Source organism: Taurulus bubalis, assembly GCF_910589615.1.
Source record: "Taurulus bubalis genome assembly, chromosome: 3".
In the NCBI taxonomy this organism is placed as follows: Eukaryota; Metazoa; Chordata; class Actinopteri; order Perciformes; family Cottidae; genus Taurulus; species Taurulus bubalis.
In genome coordinates, this window is record NC_136591.1 from 5,281,736 (window position 1) to 5,303,561 (window position 21,826).

General features: G+C 43.5%; 1 protein-coding gene across 4 annotated transcripts; it reads left to right on the forward strand.

Annotated features, from left to right (window-relative positions):
- The first annotated feature begins 191 nt into the window (after nucleotides 1-191).
- acin1b (apoptotic chromatin condensation inducer 1b) lies at nucleotides 192-21,822 on the forward strand. 4 transcript variants are annotated; one of them, XM_079215082.1, is made up of 18 exons: nucleotides 192-336; nucleotides 1,992-2,057; nucleotides 2,368-2,479; nucleotides 2,864-2,937; nucleotides 3,233-3,841; nucleotides 3,932-4,870; nucleotides 4,987-5,060; nucleotides 9,485-9,605; nucleotides 14,361-14,406; nucleotides 15,097-15,239; nucleotides 16,060-16,209; nucleotides 16,349-16,520; nucleotides 16,714-16,859; nucleotides 18,498-18,605; nucleotides 18,726-18,833; nucleotides 19,209-19,560; nucleotides 20,101-20,198; nucleotides 20,292-21,822. In XM_079215082.1, exons 1-18 carry the CDS (start codon nucleotides 202-204, stop codon nucleotides 20,631-20,633), a joined length of 3,795 nt encoding a protein of 1,264 aa, XP_079071208.1. In that variant the 5' UTR covers nucleotides 192-201; the 3' UTR covers nucleotides 20,634-21,822. The 4 variants fall into 4 exon arrangements, with proteins under 4 accessions (XP_079071208.1, XP_079071205.1, XP_079071206.1 ...); XM_079215079.1 differs by having other exon boundaries at nucleotides 3,233-4,870; XM_079215080.1 differs by having other exon boundaries at nucleotides 3,257-4,870.
- Nucleotides 21,823-21,826: the final 4 nt, after the last annotated feature.

A 21,826-nucleotide genomic window follows, 5' to 3' on the forward strand; every position in this document is an offset into this window, starting at 1 on the left:
TCCGAATAAAAACACTTAAATTTGAGAAACTCATCTTAAAAAGTTAAAAACTTCCCCAATATTGCTTCTTTCAACTGTCACAGTCCTGTTCTGTGACTCGGGACTCGGAGAACCCGAGCCTTTCCGGAAACTGCCGAGCTGTGACGCTGAGCAGCAGCCGTAGCGACGCTAGTTGGAGTTTAGACAAGCGGAGGGAGGAAAATGGCGGACGAAGATATTACGCTTGATGGAAAACCTCTACAATCGCTGCGAGTGGCGGATTTGAAAGCCGCTCTCGAGCAAAGAAACCTCCCGAAGAGCGGGCAGAAAAACACACTCCTGAAGCGACTGAAAGGGGTAAGTTTTCGCTCGTGTTCCGGCCGCCTGTCGAGTCTGGCTAAGTTCGGCAGGAGGCGAGAGACGGTGGGGGTTAACGTTAGAGGCCGTAGCGGTGTGTGTGGGCTCGGAAGCGGGAATACATAAACCGCCTGGTACACGTTATTACGCGTCCACAACCGTTTCTGCTCTCGGTTACGTGTAGCTTTACGTGTAGCGCAGCCGTCCACCGACCGAGTTCATGATTAATCGGTAACTCCACTTCGTGCACCGTGTTGCACAGAGTTGAACTGTGCACCTGTCAAGTCGAGGCCTAAGCTGAGTGCACACAGTGTACAGTACACGGCCGTGCCCGCGCTTCGGTTTGTGAGTGTATCGGAGTAACGGGGGCGCGCCTCGCCATGTAAACACCATTTTACGAGCTTCACCTACGAGTATTTTAGTCAATTCTTAAGTTTCATCACCACCGTTGTTGTTTTGCTCAAGACACCCAGCTCGTAAAACCCGTATGTTTCAGGGCCATAGCTGGGATTTTAGAAATACTGTAGTCATGAGTCTCAAAAGTCCCCCCTCCCCCAGAAATATGTTGGCCACGACAGACATCTAAAATGAAGTCTATACCTTTCTTTTAGATTTTTTGCTATACTTTATTTTATTAATTAACTGTTTTCTCATAATGTTTTGAGTTTTTATTTCCCAAAATTAAGCCGTAAATGCTGTTTCAGGAATATAGTTTTGGGTGAGAAGACAAATACGTGTTTAAATATTTATTTTTATGTACTAAAAGTAGTCGAATACAATATATTATTTGCAATATTTTTTTTTCTAAAATATAGTGGAATTATTATAGCCAACATGGAGAGACAGAGGGGAACTGTCTCATGCATTTACTCTGTATTTCTTACAGAAAAAAACACATGGTACTTTCTGAACTTATATTTAGTTTGTCTTAAAGTCACTGCAGCACCTGGAAAATATTTTAAGTTTCTCTAGATATCAGTTATTTGCATACAGTCAAAACACATCCCTGCAGGTGGGCCGGGGTACAAATGAACCAAGCCTTTGAAAGTGTGTAAAAGAGGCCGCACTGGGGACACCAGAGGGTATAGTTACACATTGTTACTGAGTTTGTTTATTTGTTTTGCCACTTCTGGATTTGAGTGTAAATTACTGATGGTCTCATTCTTATTAATAAAGCAGACATTTTTTAATTGCATCCATTTTTGATATGAAGTGTCCCATTACAAATAAAACATAGATCTACTATGTTTTTCAAATTGTCACTCAACTCACAACAATGAAAAAAAGTTGAGAAATATTTCTCTAAAGGATAATAATCCTTTTGCGTTTGTGGGCATATTTAGTATTAATATAATACCTTTTCTGTTTTTAATTTGAATAAAATATTTTCATGCAATGTCAATGGTTATTGTTTGAATGTAAAACCAGCTAAACAAAACTTGCTTAGACAAATTACAAAGAAATCTTTGACCGGAAGATATTTTTTCTCTCAAATCATTTATCACAACATTTTTTACAAACTAAGATTTGCTTTACAATATAATCAGAAACTGAGGTGGGCAGTACCATTTGATTTAGGGGTTGTAGCAGCTGGCCTGTATTTATTTTTATATTTTGTATATTGTTTAAATAATACCCCTCCTTATTCCTGGCAGGCACTGATGCTGGAAAATCTTCAGAAGTCGTCCTCCTCTCACACTGGGCTGCAGCCCAACTCACAGGTAAGAATAGATTTTAATATTTAATTTTAATATGTGTAGGCATTTAAAGCTCTGTATTTTATTGGCAGGAGAGCCAACCTACAGAATATTCCCTACAAAGACAAACAGAAATAAATAATTGTTTGATGGTCAGATGTGCTGTTTCAGTCTTATTTTAATTTAATTTAAATGTAATTTGTTTTTACGAGCACAACTTTTGTCAGAACTGGAGAAATGTTACATGCACACAGTTACTGCTATTTGCCTCTGTGAATTTGACATTGCAGATGTTTTAATAAAGTGCCTTTTTGTGTATGTTATTGTGTTGTAGATCGGTGAGGAGATGAGCCAGAATAGCTTCATAAAACAGTACCTGGCCAAGCAGCAGGAGCTCCTTCGCCAGAGACTGGAGAGAGAGGCCCAACAAGAGGAGGAGGCAGAAGGTAATACATAAACACACACAGTCACAAATCAGATAATAAACCTGGTCTCTGCCATGTGAACTATGGTCCTTTAGCTTAAAGACACAGGACAATATTTGCATCTTTCTGCACAACACACTCTTTCTCTTTCAGCATCTGCACTAGCTTAGTTTCATGTATGAACTCATACAGGCTCCAGGAGTAAGGATGCAGCGAGCCACCTTTCATCAAGGACATAAGGAGCCACCAGCTCCATCTCCTATGAACATGCAAAACACACAACACAAAGTTCTCATAATGGATTATTAGCCTTATTCATTCAGAGGTTGTCCTTGGTGGATTTGTGCCAATAATCCTCACATTGTTTCTGACGTCTAACTCCTTCTTTGTGTCCCTTCCTGACAGAGAGCCCAGCAGTGGTAGAGGAGGATGAAGACCACTCTGAGGACAATGACTGCTCTTCCTATGTCTCTGACAAGGTCAGTCACCTCCACACACTGAAGAGTCAATGAGGAAAACTAAGGCTTTATCCCTTCGAGCAGGACACTCTAAAATGCTTCACATCGATGAGATAATGTTGTGAAAATCTTATTTTTCAGTCTCTACCATATTCTATTTGTGACGCAAAATCCAAGGTGGTGCTTTTTACATGACACAAAATGTTTCCAACACTTGTGTGTTTGAATGTTGTTCCTATGGTTATCCTTCACCTGGAAAATACATTTTCCTTTCTCGTGAATGTCTAAAAACATGTCAATGAATATCTTCTTTCAGACTGACTCTATTATTTGTACCCAGAAGCATCACAACATACCCCCCAAGCCCTCAATGACCAGAGCCGAGGAGAAAGAAGGAGGAGAATCAGTGATGGGTCATGTGATGATGGCATGCGGCCCTGACGTTGGCCCCGGTCCTATCCTCCACCCCCAGGAGTCCATTGAGGCTCCAGGAGTAAGGATGCAGCGAGCCACCTTTCATCAAGGACATAAGGAGCCACCAGCTCCATCTCCTCCCCGTGCTGTAGCCTCGCTTTCAGTGCGCGTCCTGGGCCAGCCGGACCGCCAGGGGCTGCCCCCTGCCATACCTCGAGCCCAGGAGAAGGAGGGCACCGCACCGAGTGAACCCGGATCAGCACATCCTGTGCTCCACCTTAGCCGATCTGCCGGGGTCTCAGCGGGAGCTCAGGTCCATGAGGACAGTGATGACGACGACGACGACGACGACGAGAGTGAGGATGACGAGGATTGGGGGCCTGGTCCTGGCGGTGCACGAAAGGGCAATCAAGTACCTCCTCAGCCGCAGCAGATGCCTCCAAGCGCCCCATCAACAGTTGCGAGATCCAAACGCAAGCTTCAGCCTCCGCAGCACATCCCACCTCCACAGGTACACCACACACCAATGCAACTGCGCCACCCCACTCCTCCTCCCTCTCCACCTCCTGACTTGTTTCCCCTACCTGACACTCCCAAACAGAGCCCACCAGACACAGACGACCAGGATGGAGAAGGCCCCGAGGCTTCATGTGGTCCAAGGGTGCCACCTTCCACCATGCAGAGGCAAGACTCTGACTCAAGCTCTCGTTCCAGCAGTCCTGAGCCCCCTATAAATCGCAGGCCAGGGCCTCTTTCTCTGCTGGTACACAAGATGGAGTCAGAGGGGGCTTTCCGTGCAGTAGAGGCCGCCTCTGCTGTGGATATGTGTGGAGAGGCCTCACACTCCACTGCTGGGTCCGCCAGTTCCAGTGAATCTTCACAAAGATTGGAGAGAAAGAGGCTCCTAGAAAAAAGGGAAATGGAGGAAGAAAGGCGACTGAATGAGGAGAAGGAGAAAGAACAACACCAGAAGCAAGACAGAGAAAGAAAGAAGATCCAAGAACAAGAGAGAGAAAAGAAACGCTTGGAAGAAGAGAAGGAAAAGGAGAGGAAACGGCTGGAGGAGGAGGAGAAACAGCGCCAGAAAGAGGAGCGAGAAAAAGAGAGAAACCGCCAGCAGGAGGAAAAAGAGAGAAACCGCCAGCAGGAGGAAAAAGAGAGAAACCGCTTGCAGGAGGAAAAAGAGAGAAAACGCCAGCAAGAGGAAAAAGAGAGAAAACACCAGCAAGAGGAAAAAGAGAGAAAACACCAGCAAGAGGAAAAAGAGAGAAAACGCCAGCAAGAGGAAAAAGAGAGAAAACGCCAGCAAGAGGAAAAAGAAAAAGAAAGAAAACACCAGGATGAGGAGAAGAAAAGAGAGGAGAAACTGCAAAAGGAGAAGAGACAGGAGACAGCCAACAAAGGAAGGGTGGTTGTGACTGAGGCCCAAGACTCCGGTTCCTCATCAGATTCTGACTCCAAATCAGACTCCTCTTCACGCTCATCACAATCCTCCTCTTCCTCCTCCGGTGATAAAATCATCCCTGTCAAAAAGCTGAAGGTCAGTGATCAAACAGACGTGGGTGTCTGTCATTCAATACAGCATTGATAGAGATGTTTGACCTGTTGTGTGTACTGTTATTTCTTTTTGAATAATTTTTAAACATTATTTCACAGAAGGCAGAGCATGATGCAGAGGATGAGAAAAACCTTAACCTTAAAGGGGCAGAGAAACGATGCCTTTCAAAAAGGTCAGTAACCATCATTAAAATACAGTTTATCTCATTAACTAGTGGAATTAGCTCTTCAGATCATATTTGGCTGGAGTTACACCAGCAAAAATGAACCATCTTTTATTCAGTTGCATCCTAGATGCAAAAACATCACAGTGACATAGATTTCTTAAGTGGCTCCCTTTAATATTGATCAACAATGATGTGTGTGTTTTTTCAATAAATTGAGCTATTCTCTCTATTCTTTCTGGATATATCAACTTGCTAAATGTGACTTAGAGAAGATTATACATTAAATGCGGTGATACAATCACAAAAGGAGCGCTTCAACCTTGGAAATATGTAGTCAACATGAACTTAATCACTGTATTATTTGGATATCCAGGATGCCAATTACATTTTCTAGCTATGTGGTCATGCTTAAATTAGTTTGTGCTCTGTTCTATCTTTTTTTGGTTTAATCACATGTATGCAGTATTTAGTAGAGAAAGAACCATGTCTGCCTGAAGTTAGGTGATACACATTATGTTTTGTGAGCTCTATTAAGTAATTTACCATTGTATATAATTTGTCAGCATATAAAGGCATTATATAATGTTGTTTCCGGTTTAAATATGACGGTACGCCTCCCAGATCTCCTAAACATGAATCAGTTGTGTAGCAGTTTATATTTCTCGTCAGGCGTTCACTGCGGCAGCCCCACGAGCGGCGTGGCTGCTGCTGCTTTTCTCTTGAGAAAAGAGGGTCCTTTTTTCCGCCTTCGCCTCATTGCATTGTCCCGGTTTGTCTTTTTCATGTAATTTCCATTTGTGGCTGGCAGTAGAGCTCGTGTTTCCATGCAGCGCAGTCCTTTCGCTTAAATAATACTTTTTGTTTGATTATATCTCGGAATGCGACACGTTTGAGCGGCTTAACATAGCTTTTATTTTGGAAATCTTTGACCGGAAGATATTTTTTTCACCCTCCCTAGTAGACTTGACACAGGTCTCGCTAGCCAACATGGCCGACATGCATGCATTGCATCCCTGATACCGACGCAGTGCACGGATAATCAGCAGTAGAAACAACCGCGACCGGATTTTTTCTTATTTCGCGTCCCCGATTTCAACCAACGGCTGACCGGAATAACCGTTGGCGGCAAAGCGCCTCATTTTTATCCCCGGGGGTTCCCTCTCAAGGCCGGTTATCATGCTGTCCGAAGGCAACAAAAACGGGTAAGAGCGAGCTAGAGGGCGACTCAAGGCTTTTAGTTTGCTGGTTGTACTGAAACATCAGGAATCAACGTGTATACATCGGCCGGTCTCCTCCGATCGTGTCCTACCGGGAGACCGGCTGCACATTGCGATGCTTGATGAGCCAACAGCTCCTTCCTGCCTGTTAAATATCATGTCATCAGCTCACATTGGCCTGGTTTAGGAGCGTGTTCGCCCATGTGAGGAGGACCGGGGGTGAGGGTCTTTTGTTGGGTGAAGGAGCAGGGAAGATATATTTTTTTCCCGGGGGGGGGGAAAGGGGGTCTCCCTTCTATGATCAGTGCCTAAAATAGCTTCACATTGGAGGAGCACATTGATTAATAAATAATGGGCTCAGATTTCATGTTGTTCTGAGGAGAGTCATGCAGACTGTGATTTCTCCCCTACTCTGCTATGCTTCTTGACCTCAACATTGTGTGTAATGCCAGGTAGACTAGAGATAAAAAGGAAATGCATTTATATTATTTAATAATGACATCCTCATTTTGTTGTCCCGTTAAGAATAATTTATGGCCACGCTGTGTGTGCAGTTTGTTGTCTACGCTACTGGAGATTATTTATTTTATTTCAGGGTTTGTGTGGCTGTAGCTGTTAATGATCTCACTGTTGTCAAGGGAGATCATTAAAGCAGACATCTGTTAGCTGTACAGTCAGTGTGAATGGACCCTTATGGTGTGATATAATTCTCCCAGCTGGCACCAGCACTCGCACTCTCGTCCCCTGAGAGCTCACTATGTGTCCGATGTGATCAGTGACAATGTGATAGTTCTATTTACGAGTCCGGTTTGTTGATTAGGACATGATTTGAGTAATTCTGCTGAGCTACCATGAATGAGAATTGGTGCCTCGGGTCCTACCACACCTATAGTCACTTTAAAGCAGTTTAAATAAAGGCGATGCATTTATTTTGTGATTCATTGTGTTACTGTTCCCCCAGATTAAAGCTGTACTTCAATGTGGTTCCTCATTCTCACATGGTCATAGGAATACAAAGCGGTTTGACTTGAAGGGCTTTTACGGGTGTTATTTAAAAAAAGGGAAAAGCCTCATCATGCAGACGCACTGTTAATTCACTCATTCTTTCTTTTGGTATCATTACATCACCTCTGCCTGGTCTTTCCTGATCCTGGGGGGATTGTATTTCCAGTAGACATCTGTCTCTTTTATATGCTGCCCAGGTGCGTCTCTGGCCTTACCCAAGAGCCACACACACATAGACATTGACATCCACACCTAGGGCAAATGAGGAGAGCCATTGTGGCATGGAGGAGGGGAAAGTGCTGTCGCTCTGCCTGCACTTCTCATTCACTAATATCCAGAGGAGGAGGCCGAACACTCTGGGTAGATTTCACTGGTACATAGACTGACATAACATATATATATATATTTGTCAGTGGCCATGCTGCATGTTAAGGAGAAAGAGAAAAGCTGAGGTTTGGTTGTTTGAGTCTTTTCACAGTTATCGGGCAGTTTTTTTATTATTTAAATCCAAAGGAAACTGTGAATCACCTGGTTATAGAAGGGATTTTGAGGAAGGTGACTCAGTGTTTGAATCAGAGATTATTCTGAGGGTCAAATTGAGTCCTCTACCGCCTTCATTTTAGAGGTCACCCAACTCATTTTACGATTGGTGGATTAATCAGTTTGAGGCTCGGGGAAATTGTGATGTGCACATTTCAGTTTTCTGATGTTTTGTAGAGCAAACATTTTTAATATTAGGTGAATAAAGAAAATAATCAGGAGATTAAAAACTGAAAAACAATGGTCATCACATGGGCGGTTTTTAATTCAGGAATTTCTACAATAAGCAATGAAAAGATTTAAGTCAAAAAATGCTGCAGAGATTGGCATTTTCACCTGCAAATATTTTATCTATTTGGTGCTTTTCAGGGTATTTTTAAAAAATTAATTATTTGTCTTCTGTATCCTGTAAAACGCTAACTATGAAATGCAGTGCAAAGCATCATGTTACTGTGATGGAGGACAGGATGCTGGAAGATGTGATTCTCCCACCTACAAGGTGCCACCTCGGCGGTAGGGGAGGTTGAGAGGGTAGCTAAAAATATAATGATGACATCTGCTTGGTTTTGCCCTGTCTTAGATAACAGTGATAAAATCAAACAATGCGTAGAAGCTTTTGGCGGTATGAGGTCTGACTCATAGTAACTCTTCAAAGTGGTTCTTTTATTGGCTGAGTTAGATTATTATTATTTTTCAATAATGATTCAAGATGAAGACACACACACAGAGAGAGAGAGAGTCAGCTGTCTTGGACTATGAGTTTGTTTGAGTGTTTGTGACCCTGGGTGTCAGTTAGCTGGAGAGTTATTCATAGCGGGAGTGACCCAGATCACTGGCCCCCAGCACCCTTCCTCTGACACATCCCAGTGTTTTCTCCGTCTTGTCCTACACATCATTTTGTCTGCTCTCAGAGGAACCCTCATATTGGGCTCTAGGGCGGAGCTGCAATGTCCAAAAGCTCCAGGTGATGTCATGAAATTGCCTGTTCTGTCTGGCCAACACTCCAAAAAACCCAAATATTCAATGTATTTCTTCATAATACAAAGTAAAGCATTACAACTTCCTTATTGACCCTTTGCTAAGCCCCCGCTCCTACGTTATCAAGGTGTCAAAGCTACCGTGGAGCTTCCAACCTCTCCGGGTAACAAATATCACCATTATAAAATGTTTAGCCAGGACTAGCTCGAAATCCTCAATACTCGCCGGAAAATCTGAAACTAGTGCATGAGGATCAACATAAAAAAAACTAGGCCAAAAGGTCAAAACTAAAGAATCGTCATGATACTGGTATTTCAGTCAATTCATCCCTTCTGTCAACACAACAGTCACACCCACTCCGAGGATGCTGGTAGGCCTAATTATCATTGAGTGTATAATTGCAGTCATTATCGATTATTCCTACAAATAAGAGGCTTTGATGTGTTTGAATTATGCATCACCTAAGCTCAAGAAACAATTGTTTGATTCATAAGACAGATCATTTTACTCTGACTCATAATTTCAGACTCTATTAGCGAAAGCCACACAAGGGCAGTCAAAGATTACACGCTTAGTACCAACTGAGGATTGGTAAAATCAGACACTGATGGAGCGTCATTGACCCTGAGCTCACTGACAGTATTTTACAGTCAAAGCTTATTTTCTCCCAAACATCTCCTCCTCCTGCAGGGAGGTGTCAGAGCCCAGCGCAGCAGCAGTGACGGAGGCCGAACCCGACTCGGAGAGCTCCAATGCCCATCAGCCGCCCTCCGGGGCTGAGCCGGAGAACAGCGAAGGTCGCCTGGAGGAGGTAAGGTCACTGAGGGTGGCGGTGCCTGGGTCTTTGCTCTCTCTCCTACTAACCTGCATCCTCATTCATATTAAAGCATGTGTAGTCGACAGCACAAGTTAGGAGGGTAACTTAAACCAACACAACCCCGTGTTTTTTTTAAACAGTTCCTTTGTCTGGCTCCTGTGGGGCTTTTATCCTCTTGATTCTGGCTCTGTACACAGTTTCTGTATCCTTTGTAAATGCTCATCACATTAATAAATTGGAGGTTTCTACAAATGCTCATTGGTGAACAAACAGGGGTTGAGTTGGAGTTGGGTCCTGGGGGTAAATAGAAATGAACTAATCCACTCCATTAATGCAACTAATATTTCAGAACTTAGATAATCGCTCACACACTTGCCCTGTCTGTCTGCTACTTGCAGAGGGATGTTAAGTGTTGATGCTGCTGGGATGCAAGTAGTGATGGCAATGGTGTGTTAAGTTAGACAATCATGCTGCAGAAAGTGCATGCTTCCCACTGTTTGTGTGTGTGTGTGTGTTTTTGGGGGGAGGAGGTGAGAAAACAAAACATTAAACTTGAGCGCCATGACACATCAAGCCGATTATCGAACGCTGTTTAGCATCTGTGTTGACCCATGGCCCTTGTTTTCATGATTTATCCGCCAATGTTGGCAGTACTCTGCTCTGATCAACATTTCAACCGATTAAGAACTATGAGTCGGTGGCAGGTGACGCCAGTTAGAAGACAGGTTATCATTTTAGTGATGTCACTGCTTTAAGTCCAATTTCTCTTTATCTTCTTGCAACTTTTTATCAGACATATTCCCCATTTTCCAAACTATAATGTGACAATTAGAAAGACTGATAAGTTATTTCCTCTAATGCAGGCATTTACTACAGCCGCCAGTGTTGCCTACCATACATTGCAGTGTATTTAGGTTCATCAGTGCACGTTGGTGTGTCGGGGTCTCAACCATCATTGTATTGGATCAGAGTACAGCATTTTATGGTATCACAAGCAATTTAAAAGAAAAAATATAAATGCATTTAAGATGCAATTTTACATTTACAACCTAAATACATCACAGAGAATCATTATTAGAGCTCATTATGTAGCTACTGTGTATGTTAGTGACGGCCTAAAGCCTTCATCACTTATTGCTGCGAAACCAGATACACACGAACATACATTACATTCGAGTACTTCTTGAGTACTTAGTTTAGATGTAGTGGGGCGGTGCTATTCGAATCATGTTATTACGAGCATGTGTCTTTTTCATTTATTTTTACGTGTTTGTGGGTTTTCTTCCCCATCTGCATGAATAATGGACCCTGCTGTTTCTTTCACCCAGTTTTCATTCTCTCTGCTCTCACTTGCTCCTTCCACACTGTCTCTCTGGCTCTCTTTTATTCACTCTCTTTCACTGCCTCTCTTCCCCTCTTCGTCCCCTTACTTTCCATTTTTTGTCTCTGTATCCCATCATGAAAGCTTTTCTCTCTCACTATATATATTTATGGTGTGATTGCTGTTTAAAACCCCATTGATTGCTTTGTTATGAAGGTGCCCATGCCTCTTCCATTGCCCCTAATGGTACCTGCTGCGTACTACTACTACTACCACCGCCACCACCACCACCACCAACACCTCCTCCACTCCTCCTACTCCTACAACTCCTGTCCCGCTATGCCCAACAAGCGCGTCGCTGTTACCTGAATTAGGCCCAGAGTCTGCAACTCCATGCCACTGAGTAAAGTGTCTGCAAGGCCGTACCCCCCCACCCTCCCCGTAGCCCACCGTCGACGTGCTGAGCCAGCAGGAACTGGAGCTCGCGTCAGACCACCACCGAAAAAGCAGTGGCAGCCATGGTAACTGCAGCTGCACACAGTTGCCATGGTAACTCAGCCTCCAGGGTTGGAAAGCCTGCTTCGCTGATCTGAACCCAACTGGACTTTACTGCAATGTGTGGTGGTGATGATGAATAATGGTGTGAGGGGAGGGAGTCTAACGCTCTGTATTGCCCGTCCCCCACCTTTCCCGCCTGCCATTTTGAGGATAAGCATGTCCTCAAAGTGTTGCCCTCCAACATCCATGCCTCAGTCCTCCAAATGCCAGATGCAGCTCAAGAGACAAAAGACAAAACTCTTCAGTTCTCCGGTTTTGTTTTCACCACTTGCTCTAATCCCACACTGCCCCCTGCTGGTGGTGTGGAAGAATGACTTTGGACTGAGAAATCTGCAACAACCCTGACAGTGAACAGGGCATGAGCGTTTATACGACCACTGTTTGGGGATTTAAGTTTAAAAACACACGCCAACAAAGCAACTGAAATAATCAGCGTGGAAGTAATGATTATTTTACTTTTTTTATGGAAAACTTTGTGGATAAGACCTGTCTGTGACATGGACTTGTGCTCACACTTTGAGGTATCCTAAACACTTTGATTGGTTGAGCTTGGCTCAAGGCTAACCATCGACCCCTCCCCGCCTTGAAAAGCTGGCCAGCCCTTTCAAAGGCATGTAAATTCTGTCATCATGCTCGACGTTGCCATTCATAAAAGAACTGTTCCCCTGAACTCTGCACCAGTTCCACTGTAACAGAGACTTTCAAAGGACATGGTGCCAAGGACAAATAATCTGACACACATTATGCACCACAAATCTGTGTGGGTCCAGAGTGACATTCATCATCTACACAGAGCTGGATATTATACTCCACAAACCATCCCCTCCCTTCTTCTGCAGCCACACTGTCTGTTAGCGCATGTGTGTGTCTCAGTGGATGTTTCATCAGGAAACCTGGCTCTGCCGTGGACCTGACAGATGGACGACTGTTGTTTGTCTTTCTACATCCATCTCCTCGCTACACCCACGACTCGTTCCCTGCATCTCATGTGAATGCAGATACATTCATGCCAGCAACGATACTCAAGATGATGTCCATCGACCCTCATTTTTCCCTGGATTGTAATCTAACAAAGATACTTTCTTCTGGATTACTTTTGCCCACTTTTTTTATCTTCAAGAAGAGACCTGTGCTGTCAATTGCAAATCTTCTGTCTATGGAAACCTCATGAACTGCTTTAAAACAATAACGCCACAGGACAACACTTCAGATACTCTCACGCCTTCCGGACATTACATTGGAGAATATGGACAACTATGACAATAAATTCAAGCCTCACAAAGTGGATTTTTATTTTTTTACTTTCCAGATGTACCTCAAAGATCATGGACTCTAACAAAGTTTACATCAACCCCCAGCCCCCCGTCAGAATTCATCACAAGGCAATTTGAAACCCTTGGCTCCCCAAAAGACTGAAACTTGACTCTTTGATCAATCAAGAAAAGTCCTCCCCAGCCCCATTCAAGAAAAAATGTCCAATCCAGTGGCTGGTGCCTAATCTGCATACTCTAATCGAGCCCCGCCCTCACTCCTCTGCCTTCTCTGATTGGATCCTTGTTGCCTAGATACAGTACACACTGTTGTGCGGTTGGGCCATAGTCAAGCCAGTAAGGAATCAGGTGTCAAATGGTACCAGGAAATGACTTGTGATTATTCCTCCATTTAAATTCTATAAAATTTTAAAAGATTAACTGAAGAAAAAAAAATCTTAACAAGAGGAATGCATTTTTTTTCCTCATTATGCAAATATAACTGTCACGTGTACTGCAGTTTATATTTGCCATTTCGACACTAAGATGAAAGTGTCCGTTGTGCTTTTGAGAAACACTGCTGGTTGACAGTTGTGTGTTGTTAAATGTGTTAAATCTTCAAGGTGAATTTAAACTGCAGTACCGAAAGTCCTGCCAAAACATCTTTGAGTCTTCTACACTCGGTTCTCCACCTCTGCTCCACAGAACTCGTCATCACTGACAGCATTTACAAAGGTTGACCAGCAATCTCTTGAAACATAAGTTTGTTACCTCACAATTGATGAGCCTGCGGGGTCTTGGTCTCATAATGTTCAATGCACTTTTTGCTTCATTGGAAGAGTTGACCGTTGTGAACAAGTGACCTATTGGGTTTGCAAAATCCTTTTCTACTTCAACTCATGAATAACATTTAATGCAGTATTGTGCACAAAAACTCTTTGGGTCCAATTTTTGTTGCGGAAAGACCAGCAAATCTTCCAAAAAACAGGTTATGATTAGTTGGCTTATTAAGGCCTTAATTATTACTGGGTTGGAAGGTATAAAGAATCAGACACATGTATACGAGTTTAAAATTAAAGTCACCCAATCTCCTCTAGGCAAAATAAATCCAGTCCATGTGGGACGCGAATCTTAAAAGTGACAGCATCCACTCAAATGTGCTGACAGACACTTCTCTAGTCTGCCTTTCCTCTCTATTCTCAGAGTCCTCTAGTGGACATTATCTTGTAATAACACTGAGATATGACCCAGTTTGAGTTTTACACAGGCCAAGCCGTGTCTTAATGAACATTATGCACTTGCTTTGTCCTTAGAGTCTCACACACACTCTCACACACCCACACGGGGGGGGATCAGCGTAATGATTTATCTCAGTGTCTTTGAGCAGAGGTGGAAGGCGGAAATGTGTCTGGAGTCTCTCTGTATCGACCCAGAACTCTCTCCATAATGTGGTACAATTGGAGCCTCCAGGCATCTGTTTAACCCCCGCCCCAAACCCTCCTCCACTTTTCCCGTTTCACCTCCTCTTTGTTGTTGCCTGTTTGCGTTTTGACTCTTGGTTCTCATCTCGCTCCGCACCCCTGGGGTTTCTGTATGTTCTCTCTCTGTCTCTCTTTCCAGAGCACCACTCCGAAGGCTTTTGCTGCTCGCAAGATATCCTTGACCAGTGAGTAGACCAAGTGCATCTTTTGTCCTGCTTGGAGACTATTTAGACACAAGAATGAAAAAGAAAATATGTTACTCTATTCATTTCTTGACTTAAAACATGCAGAAAACTATTGGCCTCCTCAAAATGTTGGTGGCAGAAGGAAATGTATTCACACTCTTTGAGGACTGTAATATCCTTTCACACAAATGCGCTGTAGTAGCAGAGTGTTTGGGAAACAAAACGCTTTTACTTATGTGCTGGTTTTGGCCACAACATGTAAAAGCTACAGTCTTTCCTGCTATTTAGATGCACAAGGACCCTGTCGCTGCTTACTGTTAAATCATTTCTGTATTGTACCCAAGCTCAGTGTGGCAGAAGTAATGCACGGAACCCTTCTCTTAAAATATCTACTAACAAACTTGTAACAACATGTTGAATGAGTTTTTAATTTAACAATATGGGAAATAGTTACTGAAATTATTTAATCACGGAGTTCCATTTATAAACTCTTAAAATTTTAATTAGTTACTGCAACCGATGGCAAAACTAGCTGGGTTAAAGTATAAAAGCAATTATTTCTTCTTTGAGGCTATGAGCCTGCAGAAACTTGTTACTATAGTTCTCTTCAGCACAGAGCAAATCATCCATCTGGGAGTTTGATTTTCTCTCTTCTCGATGATGAACCACATGTTTGTGGCTTCTCTACAGGCAGCAAGACGTCTCCAGTTGCCACAGATGGAGGAGCGGGTGATGCCGACGCAGGAACTGCAGCAGGGAGAAAGAGGCGGTGGGGCTCTAGCACAGCAGTCACTAAGAAACCATCCATCAGTATCACCACTGACTCACTGAAGGTACTGGCACGGCATACAGACCAGGACCAGGTGTCCATGCAGGTGTGGGAAAATGTGGGACATTAATTACCGTAGATGATTTTGCTCCTTTTAGTTGTAGCAATATTTTTGGATTGGCGCTGACATTTTGGCCAATGCTTATTATTTTCATGCCAAAGAATCGATGCCAATGCTTCAAAGAGCCTTAAAGATTCATTCTCTCTTCTGGCTAGCAGAGGGTGATGCAAAAATATGTCTAATTGTATAGAAGTCTTTGAGGAAATTAACTTCACACTTGATTTATTGATTTAACAAGTTTAGGATCTCAATAACTAGTTTCTAGTCTCCTTCAGTACAGCATGAGTTTAATTTTGTTATATAGTGTAAAATGGACTATAAAGCAGGGTTTGCTTTGGGATGTGGCTACCTTGTGATTTACATTTTTTACAACTAATACTTTCACAATGTTTTTCAACTAATGAAATTTAATTGTAACCGTTTTGGACGCCTTGTCTTATTCAGCGATGTCTTATTCAGCGAGAAGATGGAGCCAAGTACAACTGAACTAACTTATTATGGTTGTACTCGGCTCCACCTTTTCGCATCACTTCTGGTTGCAAAAAAACAAGATGGCGACAGCCAAATTGCCAAACTTAAGGCTTCAAAATGGCGCTCCACAAACCAATCAGTGCCATTAAAAGTATCACAAGTGAGCTTTGAGGCTTTTAGCCATTTTCTCATTATTATTATTGAGAGGAAACGAAGCCACCATCTTTTCTTGCGCTGTATCACATGTCGTTAAAATGTTGTTCCATTGTCTGTCTGTGTCTCTGTCCTTCAGTCTTTGATCCCAGACATCAAAGTGACCCAGGAGGCCGTGATGGAGCTGCACCCAGAGGAGCTGCAAATGTCTGGGGACGAGGAGAACCTGGACACCAGCAGCCGGGGCGACCAGGACAAAGGTCTCAAGATCAGACGCACCGTCACACAGGTCAGAAGAGGCGTATTGTGTCATTACTGTCAGATGAAAACATTGCAGTTCCAAATACCGACTCAAATATGCCACATCCAATTATGTTTAATGTTTTTCGTCAGTGCTTTTGAACCGTTTTCCCACCATTCTTCCCCAGGTCGTCCCAGGCGACAGCCAGGAAAATGGACAGACGAATGAGGAGGAAGGGGTGGACAGAACGGAGAAAGAGAAACCCCACAGGCCCTCCAGAGAGACCAGGAAGAATAGTGTTTCTGAGGAAGCTTTGGAAATGCAGACAACTGTCCAGCTCGAAGGAGAGGCAAAGAAAGGTGATGCCCCGCTGTGACGTTTGTGGGCTTTTAATTGCTGTGGATTGTTGGGTGCAATTATTTTTGCGGACTTCTCACTTCCGCCATCCCTCTGGCAGTACTTCATCTTTCTCTCTGTACGTGATGACAGACATTCCTGTTATTTATTTTTGTTTGCCCATTCAACTCACTCTCCTCATCATCTTTCCCTCAGTTACCCCCAGCGACAGTCTGGTGCGTCGCTCCATAAGTCAACAGAAATCTGGCGTGTCAGTCACTATCGATGACCCCGTCCGTGCAGCCAGGCAGCCCTCTCCGCCTCACGGGAAAGTCTCAAACATCATCCATGTGACCAATTTGGTGGGTTTGGAACTCGGTGCATTACATTACATTAAGGCATACAGGAAGTACAGTGAAACTTTCCCCACAAACTAAAATTAGGTTGAGGGGAAATGATTGTACAGACAAATCTGGCATTTCAAAGTCTACCCAAAAGATTTTCATGAATGAGGCATATTGTGTTGATGCCAGTGGTAATCATCATCATTCCCATAATTAGAGTCAGGAACACTAACCCAGGTATTATGGCTGTAGTCAAGTAGCACCTTAAGTTTGGGGCACACTGCATGACTAAACAGACTATGACAAGACTAGACATTACACATTTAATGACTAGCATTTGCAGATTTCTTTTTACTTGCGTCATAAAAGCAAGGCGTATAAGTAATTTTTGGATCAAAGACTACCAAATATCTAATGCCACCCAGCCTCAATGATCTCAGAAAAACATGGCTCTTTGCCTTCAGTAACACAGAACGCAAACAAACGGGACTAAAGGTTCTTCGCTCGGCTGTGTGACCATAATTCTCATCACCATTTTGTTTACCAGAAAACAACACTGATACATTAAAAATGTAGAAACAACTTTCCTCCCGGTTTCATGTAAACTGGCAATACTTCAGTTGTTATTTGTAAAAGTGTCATTTAGTGTTATTATGACCTAGTGCTGGACAAAAAGTTAGGGGGTGCACAAATCCTCATGATGCATCCTCTTGGAAAGATGAATATTTAAACTACATTTCATGGCAAGTTGTCAAGACTAACATCATTACATCCTCAGAGCTAAACCATTGGAGTTTGAGCATTTCTCGCTCCCGCTTGTTGTACTTGATTCCCACTGATCTTACTCTTACTGACTGTTGGCAGTCTTCATTCCAACGTTGTCAACACTTCATGTTCAGATTTAGAGTTCTGGTTCTGATACCAGTATCAGAAATGCCTCTGGTTCGTCCTTAAGTGCTGGATCGAGTATCAGCGAGTACTCGAGGCTATGCACGGATACAATATCAGGTTATCATTTATTTTGTCAGCTCAATTACACCAAACGGGAACAACAACAACACCTGTCTATCGCTACCCGATGTGTACATCCGAACCCTATTTGTTCCCTCATGATGCCACATTGTGAATAACAGAGGAGAGCTAGCTAGCGTTTGCTGTTTGCTGTTGGACAGCACAGTCCTGCTTTTAAAAAACAAAGCTAACAGCTGTTGATGGAGGTTCCATTAAGTTCCATTAGTAAAAATTACTATTAGGCGAAGGTAAATGTGTTCAAATGTAATCTTGTCAAAATGAATTTTTGACGTAAAACTTGATTAAATTCAGTTGTTTGAAGGCAATTATGTGTGCAATATAGCAGATATCAGAGAGGACATTATGACCTGCTTAGCGTTTTTGTTTTTAATGCACTGGTATCGTATTGGTACTCTATATCAGGAAGGAAAAAATGGTGTGAAAACATCTCAAATTCGGATAAGTTTCGTTTTTTAATATGAACTTTACAACTCTAAGCCTTTTCAACAAAACAAAAAAATCACAGTCTCTTGTGTTGATACACAACAAGATCTTCTCTGCTCAGCGCTTAATATCTTGTCATGTTTTTACTTTTATATAAACGGACCCACCTTGATTGAGCCATGCTCCTTGTGTCTCCCATAGGTGCGACCCTTCACCCTGGGACAACTCAAAGAGCTGCTGAACAGGACAGGCAGCGTGGTGGAGGAGGGCTTCTGGATCGACAAGATCAAGTCTCACTGCTATGTCACAGTGAGTATCAACAAATTAATATATTGCATGCGATATTTAAGCTCAGGAATCAACAGATTCAGCTTAAAAGGACTATTTTCAGCCTGATATTTTTTTTTCCTCGTCCCCTGTGCTTTATAGTACGCTACAACAGAGGAGGCGGCCGCCACTAGAGCTGCCCTGCACGGGGTCAAATGGCCTCCGAGCAATCCCAAAGTCCTCAGTGTCGACTTCTGTGAGCAGGATGAGGTAACGCATGACATGTCAAGTTTCACTTTTTGTCACTGTTGCTAGACTGTAAATAAAGAAAGTCACCAATATTTGACTGTTGGTCTCAGTTAAAGGAGTAACAAAATAATCTTACCATATAGTGTATATAGTATGCAACCAGTGCTATCCACCATGTTTGCTTACTGTGAAATCTGGAACAGTAGTCCCAGTACATTGTTACATCGTACTTAAAATAAATCTGATCAATTTCCTACAAAAAAACTAATCTGTAATAATCTATCAGATTTTCCGTCTGAAGGTTAAATTTTTGTCCATTCAATTTTGTCTACACACTCGAACTTTACCATCCTCACTTTTGTCTCCTTATTTTTATGTTCTTATTTTCTCCTGCAGCTCGACATTCAAAAAGGCATCCTGAAGCCAGAAAAGAAGGAGGAGGTGCTTATTTCCCCGCCAAGCGGTCCTCCGAACCGGCTGCCCCCTCTGATGCCTGAGCGAGGCCGGGACATGGTGGAGCATGACCGGGAGAGAGACCGAGGCGTTGCAGGCGTGCGGGACCTGTGGGCGGAGCGACAGAGAGAGATGGAGCGCAGAGAACGGGCCCGCGGCGAGCGGGAATGGGACCGGGATAAGGTCCGCGAATTCGCCAGACCCGGAGAGGACGAACAACGATCTCGGTCCAGAGACAGAGAGCGGAGGAGGCGAGAGAGGGCCAAGAGCAAGGAGAAGAAGACGGATAAGAAGGGTAACGAACCTCGCTGTGATTGAGTAGAGCAGAAAGTGTAAATGTATAGCAATAATTCACTCCTTCATTACTCTCCAAAGGGAAGTTTTCCAGCTCATAGATAGCCATCCATGTCTCAAGTTTTTAGTTTAAAATATTTTGTTTGCCACTTTTACTGAATTATTTATAACTTGTTTTTCAAATGGTGTATATTTGGTGTCCAAAACTTTAAGCCAGAAAAGTTGAATGAAACATGATGATCTCCTCTCAGTACCTAGCCAATCACAACCAACAAACAAGAAGCTGAATAAACAAGTCAAAGCTATCCCTACTCCTCAAACTTGTAATTGTTATTATTAGTATCCACATGAAACGGGCTGCGTTGATAAGAGAGAAACAGACTTGCATAGACGGTACGCACTGTTGACGCAGACTGTTATGGCATGTAGCCCCATATTTCCCACCTCTGTAGCAGTGTTTGCAGCTCAAAGTTAAACTTCATGTAATTTGATTTGTTCCGCTGTTTGAAGAAATTCACCCTTTTACATTTCCCCCAAACAGAGAAAGGAGATGAGCCTCCTGCGAAGCTGCTCGACGACTTGTTCCTGAAGACCAAAGCGGCTCCGTGTATATACTGGCTCCCCCTCTCCGAGGAGCAGGTTGGTCACTCGCACACTTTTACAATCATCTGTCACGATTTAGAACACTTTTAGTCTTGATGTCCTCCAACTGAACTGCTCTGTGTCCACCAGGCGGTGCAGAGGCTTTTGGACCGCACAGAGCGGCAAAAGGAGCGCGAACGAAGGCGCAAGGAGCAACAAGAGGAGGAGGAGAAGAAGCGGGAGGAGGAGCGGAAAGAGAGGCTGAAGGGCCGCGAGAAGGATGGTAGCGTGGCGCCGGCGGTGGTGGCGACGGCGAACGTTGGGGCAGCCGGGCGAGGAGCCGACAGAGACCGAGAGAGGGAGCGCGGCCGAGATAGAGAGGGAGATAAGAAGAGGGACAACAACGTCCAACGGCCCAGGCGGCCCTCGGTAGGCGGCGGCAGTGGACGCCGCTCCCGTAGCCGTAGCAACCCCAGGGATAGACGCCGCTGAGGGCCGAGTGGCTGCAGGGAAAGCTGAAGAGAGGGGAGGGAGAGAGGGACATGGCAGGAAGTCTTGGGAGGGAGTGTTTCATCTCGGCGATGCATTTTTCTCGCCTCAAGTTCAGGACTCGTGTCTGCTCTTCGCCACCTGCCCCACCGAGCTTTAGTTCGTCCACTCTTGACGCCGACGTTGTCTTCCACACACTTCTGCCATTTTACCCCTCCCCCACCTCGCCCGTGGCAATTTACACAGAAAATGTTGAGCACGCATTCTGTTGATAGTAACACAACAGTTTATCTAGCTCCTGTCCCCACTCTAGTGTTCTCTCTCCGTCTTCCAGAAGTCAGTCCTTTCCCTCTAGAGAGCGGCGGTCCTCCTCGTCTCCGTGTAGCGCCGTTAAATAAAAGAAGCGGAGAGGACGGTGGTTTTTCTGGCTCGCCTCAGCATTTTGTCCCACTGAGGTTTGGGAGCTCGCCTCTTTATTTTAGTTCTGCGGGTGCAGTTCCTTCCTCCGCAGAGCCCTGTAATAAAACCAGTCCAAAATAGATCCCTGACCTTCAAATATTTTCTAGGATCAGTTTTAGTGTTCTACTCTTCAGCACTGAGAATTATTCTTTTTCTTTTTTTTCACGTTCGACTAGATTTGACCTCGTCAAAGTGAGGATTTTGTTTTGAAGTTTTATGAATCATGTTAATTTTTTTTTGCAGCCTTGGAGGCTTGTTGTGTGTTACAGCAGGTGACATTTGTGTAAGTAATAACCTTCATCTCTTCTCTCCCACAAAGATGCAACTGGTAGTCTCAACACTGTAACATAGAAAAGTGTGTGATAGAAAGAGACGTGATATGTGTTGTGGTGATGCAGGACACATGTGCACATGCCCGAGTTTGTCTTTAGTGGATGTTTTGAGTCAGAGGATATAAGATTCTTGTAAAGTGGTTTATTCTGTAATAATTACAGGCTGACCTTCCCTGCACTGAAGTCTCAGTTTGAAACGCCCTCCTCCTCTGATCTCAATCATATATATATTTAAGGAGGTAGAAATACGTTAACCTTCTAATAAAGTAATGGTTACAATTTTAATATTTTATGCTTTTAGTTCAAAACTGTTAGATGTTGCTTTTTTTTCTTCCTTTCCTGCAAGTGCTGAATGTACTGAGAATAAAAAAAAAAAAGAATAAATTTAAATTGGTTATCAGCTTC